Below are 7500 nucleotides of genomic sequence, written 5' to 3' on the forward strand. Positions count from 1 at the left end.
GCGTAAGAGCCTGGACAGTGCTGGTCTGGAGGAATACTGAAGTCATTTCCTCTATAACTCTCCTTAAGGACCTGGAGTATTTCTGTAGGGGTTTTGGAACTGTCACTGATGATACTGTTTAGTGTAGTAAATATATATATATATATATTTATATATTAGTCATTATTTCATTCACAAAAGCTTCCCTCTCCCATCCTGCACAGATCAGCCCTAACGGTTATTACTTCGCAATCGATCCCAATGGATATGTGCTGCTTCACCCTAATCTTCAGCCAAAGGTACACACCCTCTCTTCCATCTCTCTCTCTCTCTCTCTTTCTCTCTCTTCCATCTCTCTCTCTCTCTCTCTCTTCCATCTCTCTCTCTCTCTCTCTCTCTCTCTGTCTATCTCTCCAGATGCTGTACATACTAATGTCTTACTGAACATCTGGGAGTCTGTGAAGGGTCTTTAGTTTCCCTGTGTGTGTGTGTGTGTGTGTGTGTGTGTGTGTGTGTGTGAGCATGTGTTTAAAAGCTTCTTTCTTCTTCTTCTTCTTCTTTTTTTTTAAACCATGTCCTTGTCTCTCAGTGTCTGTAGGTATGTAATCAATCTGTAAAATATGGGAGCCCCTTTTCTCACCAGAGGATGAAACCCAGTCCTGGACCACACTGTGAATTCCCCTCTCCAGAACTGGTCCTAATCCTTACCTAGGAAATAAGCCCAGAGAGCCCCCCCCCCACCCCCGAATAACCACAGGCATCATCTTCTTTTGTTTCGGGTAGATGGTTGTGGTGGGGGGGGGGGGGGTCTTTTGTTTCGGGTAGATGGTTGTGGTGGTGGGGGGGGGGTCTTTTGTTTCGGGTGGATGGTTGTGGTGGGGGGGGGGGGGGTGTTCTGCTGGGTGAAAAAGAGAAGGGGGGGGGGGGGACAGGGTGAAGGCACCAGAGATCCACCCCACACAGTCTTATTGCAGACGATCGCTGACCTCCCAGCGTAATTTGGCGGATTTAGAACGGATCAGCGTGCGCTTGCGGAATAAGCGTCTGTGTAATCAGAATCCTGCTGAACTGCGCTGTTAACGTCTGAGCATATGTTTGGTGTTGAGACAGACATCAGTGCAACCTTCAGCATTTGTCTGGAGAAATGACTGAACAAATCTGGCCCCGAACCTGCATATATGTTTTTCAATACTACTCACAAGTCCTTTATGTGTGTGTTATACATACATCTGTCTGTCTGTGTGGCCCTTTGCTATGGCCCGTTTCAGCCACATATAACCACAATATGACAGGTATTTAATCTTTCAAACAAAGCATACGCAGCAGAGCGGCTATTTCTTTTTCCCTGTGTGTGTGTGTGTGTGTGTGTGTGTGTGTGAGATAGGGTGGTTGTATATCTGTCTCTAAACCAAGAACTAAAGTTTAGATTTTGCTTGAAGTTTTTAAGCCTTGAAAGAAGATTAAATCTTGAACAAATCTATTTTTCTTTCACCGTAGAAGAATAGTTAAAACATTTTCTGATTTATATGTTTAAGGAGTTACAAAAAAAAGAATGGATTATGCAACTATCTGACAGTATTTTAAACATTTTATAAAATATTTTGGTTCCGAATGGCAGACGTGCCAGAGTAAACATGTCAGAGAGGGTCACCTACATGGTTGGGTCTGCTTCCTTCGCTGGTGAAATATGAGGGTGGAAAAGGTTTGATGTTTGCTGTTAAATCTCCATTAAAATAACAAAGCCCGAGGTCTATGATATGTGCCTGACGTTAAATTGTACCCCCAGATAAATCAAGTCAAATCCACTCGCATTCCTTCAGTCTGTGAGAACGAGGAATACGACAGCTCTCCGTCTTCCCCCGCGGCATATCGACTGTCTCCTCTCTCTCTCTCTCTCTCCCCCTCAGTCTCTCTCTCTCTCTCTCTCTCCCCCCTCACTCTCTCTCTCCCCCTCTCAGTCTCTCTCCCCCCTCAGTCTCTCTCTCTCTCTCTCTCTCTCTCTCTCTCCCCCCCTCTCAGCCTCTCTCTCTCTCTCACTCTCTCTCTCCCCCTCTCTCTTCCCCCTCAGCCTCTCTCTCTCTCCCTCTCAGCCTCTCTCTCTCTCTCTCCCTCTCTCAGTGGAATCAGCTCAGACACTGCAGTCTCTGGGCCCACATCACTTTGCTTTGAGTCGAAAGGATCCCAACATAAGAGACATGTAAAACTCTCTCTGTGTGTGTGTGTGTGTGTGTGTGTGTGTGTGTGTGTGTGTGTGTGTGTGTGTGCGTGCATGTGTGTGTGAGAAGGTTTTGGGGTTTTCCCCCCTGAAGCAGATCCACACTTCAGTTTTACTTTTATCACAACGTGGGATTCTGTACGCTTTTGAGTTTTGTTCAGAGTTTTGTATAAATAATGGATACTTTTTTTTTTGGTTGAAAAAATGGACAAATCCAAAAAAGGAGACTGTGATTTCAGCACAGTCTAGAAACTGAGGAGTTTAGAACTGAGCTCCCCCTTTTTTTTTTCTTCATATCTGTGTTGTTTAGCAGTGATGCATATCCCTTTCCCTTCCTATGCTAACTGAAATATTGTCTTGTAATCTACTTTGAAAATATTTACTACAGCTCTGGTTCATGGCTTTCCCAAATAGGACCAAGAGTATATCGTTGTTCATTTGAGACAAGGGGAAAGTCTCTTCTTCATAAGAGACTCAGAATGACTCCACGACAAAAAGCCATTTTCAGTTGTGTGGGACAGACATGTTTTCCTGACTTGTCTTTCCACCTATACCCCCCCCCCAAAAAAAACCTTTGATCTTTACACCTGAAAAAGCATCTGAAAGCATAAAAATCCGTGTGGTTTGAATCTTTTCAGAGAAATTCATAAAATACAAAAAGAGATTTAACTATAATGTGACAAAACACGTTTTACTTTAGATGAAATTTGATGAGATTGTGGTAACGTAATGTAATATAGCTTGTCACAACAATCCCGTCTTTCTTTATAATATCATTTTATGGTACAGCTTTCTCTATAATTAAAAAAAAATTAAGTGAAGGTCTCTATTTCTGTTCTATCTGTTTATTTTAATGTTCAACTCAAGGTAAAAATCTAACGCTATCCACATTTAGCGAGTCTCCATTTAAGAGCTTTAACCGAATTAGGGCTGATTCCGCGCTTTCAGATTACAAAGGCAAAAGTGAAATCAGGGAGGAAAAACAATACTGTCAGGTGAAAGAAAGAAGTGAGAGAAAGATTTTTTTATGATTCATTAACGAAGACATTTAAGCGTTTTATCAATTTATGTCGGAGGAGTTGCAGACAGCATGCCTGAACTCCGCACCTGAAATAGTGCGACGGCACCTTGATGATAAAAAACAGTCAGACTCTTGCCAGAATAATCATAGCATATGGTAAATATATAGCCTACGCACGTATTAGTGTTGAAATATAGGGTCAAAGAGGTTTGATGTTTGCTGTTAAATCTCCATTAAAATAACAAAGTTTGAGCTCCGTTATGTGGTGGTCTGACGTTCAGTTTTACCTCCAGCCAAATCAAGTCAAACAGACGGTAACGCAATCGGATTCTTTCTTTAGGCCTTTGTGAACTAGTGTTTTGAGATCTGTCCTTCTTCCCTTCTGGGCCATCTCTTGTCTCGCATATCTGAGAAGACAGCGGAGCCATTCAGGTCTCTGCCCTACATCGCTGGACACGGGGTAGTAATTGAAAATAACCGAGCGATACACAAATTCCGATTTTCAAAAAACAACAGTCGAAACTCGGACGTAAAACTCGGACTTAAAAACGACCCAAAATGTCTGTATCACGTCCAGAATAAACCGCTCTCACAAGCAGGCGTATACCACTCCCTACGGATCTCCCCGTTCCCATGTGCGGAGCAGGCTTTAAACTTTGGATGTGTTTTATTTTCGTCCCAACAGCCAATCCTAATCAGATCTGAAGGTTTGATCTCTCAGAGACATATGTTAAGATCTTATCCAATAAGGCTGCAGCTCTCACACACTAATCAAATAAGACACGTCGGCATGGATTGAATCTAGATGCCATAGGCGCTACATTTAACCTTAGACCGACGTGGCTACGCAAGCAACCGGGCCCTAAAACATAGGTGCCACAGAGACTGGAGCCAGATCAAAGTGCGGCGTGGATGGGAGGTAAAAACACACCACCACTGGTGAATCTGTTCAGTTGCAAAGTGAAACTGAGAGGGTGATATGGTTTTCGGAACTTTTTGAAAAGTTTCGCGAAAGCTTTTTTTTATGCTAACAGTGTACAAATCGTAGTTCCAAAACACTGGTTAAGTGCTGCACGCTGATGACAGCACACACGGGACTACAAAGGAACAGTACGACCGCTCAGACTGTAAAACTCTACGGGTCTGAATGATATTGAGCAGTTTGATTTGTCATCGCCTGTCTGTCAAAATTGTCCTGTGTAGTCACCCTGGAAACATGCAAAAGCACTTGAAACGAACTCCTCTCTCTCTCTCTCTCTCTTAAATGTAATTCGGGCGTTTTCTTTGATGCCGCCATCAGAAAAGGATCCGGAACCGTCGGATCAGGCTTAATAACAAATATCCTATAACCTTCCACGAGGTGAGAATTTAGACATAGACTAAATAACATCTAGCCTGGAGTGTCTTGGCGCTGTCTCACTCGTAGTGCACAGAGAAGCATAGATTAGCCGTGAAAGTAGTACAGTGTAGTTTTGCGTCCCTGAAATTCCCATGGTCCTGCCATCCATCCGTTCCTCACACAGTAAAACACAGATAAACGCAGTCTTTAATTGTGTAATTGTGTTTTGTCCCAAGATGTCTCCTTTCACTTTGACTCTAAATTTATGCAATGCCAAAACCTCACTGGGGTTTTGCTGGATTCATTGGTCTGTCAGAGATCACATGAAACTGCATCAGCTCAGCCGAACAAGCAGCTATAACCACATAACGTGACGTATTGACATTAACTATAGATTCATCATAATTGTCTGTGCAGTGAAATTGAGCGTTTAAAATACGGCTATTTATGTGGATGTAGCTAGCTGTAGCATAGAGGCTAATCTGAGTCAGTGCTTTTGTGTTTATTAAACCCAGCAGACGGAATCATCCTCCTCGCTCTGTGGTATTTCCTACTGACTCTGGGAAGGTACAAAAGATCTTATCTCCTCACATCATCTGTCTGCTGCTTCTGCAGCACCACTACCTTGGCCCACACGGTGGCGTTTTTAACGGTTTACCTCCACCTTTTACTTAATTTTTTGCTAGAAGTATTAGCAAATTCAGACGCTTCCTCAGTCGTTTGGATGGTTAGTAAACCGATATCTTAAAAAAAAAAGTGAATTCCTCTTTCATTGGTTTTGTCCATCTGTGTTACGTAGCCAATGAGCCGTCCAAATAGACAGTGGCGTTGGATTTTGTAGCGAGAGGGAGGTTAATGAGACGTGGGATGAAGATCAGATGAATCATACCCAGCATGTGCAGCTGGAGGAGTCGTGATGTCTTTACAAACACGCACAGGAGCAAAATGAAAAATTCATCAGTTTTTGAACGTGCATATCAATCTGTCCCCGTGATGCTGAAAAGTGCGTTCCACTATGACATAATCATAACGACGGTCTCCCAGCACTGATGAGAAAGTCGTAGGACATTCATAATTCACTTGAGTTTTCCCAGGTATGTGCACTGATTTCCAAACGCCACAGTTAATGGAACCGTACAAGAAGTCAAGTGTTAGGCGGGGGAGTGTCTTGGTCCTTGGGTGGGAGACATAGGAAGTGAGGAATCGGGGATAATTTAGTCCTTCCTGTTTGTAACGGTCTGGTGACTTCGGTGGAATAGACACATTCGCACGGAAGACACATCAGCACGTCGGAAAAGACACGGAAAATACCCCGGCTTCAAACCATCCATCTGAATACGCTAACTTGTCTAACCCTACAAACTTATATGTCTTGCATTAGCAAATTACTTTTACATAGTATCGTACTGTGAACAGGATAGAACATGTTTTTTTTTAGACTTACGTATTTCCTTATTTATTTAATTTAATTTATTTATTTATTTGAAATGTGTCTGTCATGCAGTGTGTTTGCAGGTGGCTTTTAGATTGATGATTTTAGCTGACAGATGTCAGTCGTGTGTCTGAGTGCTACATGCCTTCCCCGGGGGCAGTAACAGAGCGGAGGATGACCTCCACACACTGAACTCCATTCAGAGGCCTGTCTGTCTGTCTCCCATTACCAGTATAGTGGAGCTGCTTTCATATTCCAACTCCCCACCCCAGCACACACACACACACACACACACACACACACACACATAGAGCATACTGTACTTCTGGAGTTTCTCATCCTCTTCCCTTTGATTTCTTCTCTCTTTCTCTTTCCCTCTAATCCCTCTTTCCGTCTTGAACTTTCACCTCCTCATTTCTCTCTCATTTTGTATTTCTCACTTGATTCTTTCATCCTCTCTCTCTCTGTTTCTCTCTCTCTCTGTCTCTCTCTCTCTCTCTCTCTCTCTCCCTGTCTCTTCTCTCTGTCTGTCTCTCACTCTCTCCCTCTCTCTTCTCTCTGTTTCATCTTCTGATTTTTTTCTGATTTCCATGGATTGTTTCACCTTCATGCTGAATGGATTGTTCTGTTTATTCGACGTGACATGTAAGCTTCTCTTCTGCCGCCTTGCTCATCTGATCTTATCTGCTCTGCAGTGTTTCTCAGAAAGGGAAAAAGAAAAAAAAAAATAAGATAACATGCTTACACAAGTACTCATTTGCATTCCATTAATACATAATTTACCTCACAGCAGCAAAATGTGAATTTGATGTGAAACTGCTTGTCATGAAATTGTGAGTGTTATTCCATAAACTGAAGATGGTCATATTTTGAACCAAAGGAGCAGACACTGAGTATATTGTACACTGTGGTTTTGTGGTTGGAATAAACAATCAGATGGCGCACACGTATAAGTCTGGTAACTGTATCTGCTAATCTAAAGACAGACTGGTTTTTTTTGTCTTGATGTTACCCAGCTGTTTTCCCATGCTGCACCTCTTTGTTGAATCAAAGTGAAGAGATTTCGTGCTGGGGGAAAAAAAAGAAAAGAAAAAAAAAAAACTCTATGGAACTTTTCTGGAGCATCGAAAAAGCCCTTCCCAAAAGTCAACTGACCGCCCTTGCGGTCTCTTAACTACTGTTACTAACACAGGAGAAAAGATGAATGGAGCATTGTTTGGGACTTTGTCAAGGGGAGAGAGTATTCAGTTTTATTGATTTATTTGATTTTGATTGAGAGCTTAGTGTATCGTATAAGTCAAATTTAATAGGTCCATAAATGAGCTAAGAAAACACTGGATTTTTAAAGAGTCCCATCTGAATTCCGCTTTGGATTGAGGGAATGATATTTTAGCGGCACCTCAGAGTTTTATAAGGTTATAAATGTTTATCCACCGTGTCTGTTCTACAGTCGTGAGTGTGTGTATGTGTGGTGAAAGTGGCTCATTCCGTCCTAATACATGGATCTGTGTGTT

General features: G+C 42.4%; 1 protein-coding gene across 1 annotated transcript in view; it reads left to right on the plus strand.

The window, feature by feature from the left end:
- LOC115826601 (voltage-dependent calcium channel subunit alpha-2/delta-1) overlaps nucleotides 1-7500 on the plus strand; it is a 76245-nt gene that overhangs the window by 44815 nt on the left and 23930 nt on the right. The window contains exons 18-19 of the mRNA XM_030790480.1: nucleotides 204-278; nucleotides 4516-4575. Coding sequence (XP_030646340.1) covers nucleotides 204-278; nucleotides 4516-4575 — 135 coding nt within the window. The remainder of the gene's footprint in view (nucleotides 1-203; nucleotides 279-4515; nucleotides 4576-7500) is intronic.

This window comes from Chanos chanos, chromosome 13 (genome assembly GCF_902362185.1).
Source record: "Chanos chanos chromosome 13, fChaCha1.1, whole genome shotgun sequence".
NCBI lineage: Eukaryota > Metazoa > Chordata > Actinopteri > Gonorynchiformes > Chanidae > Chanos > Chanos chanos.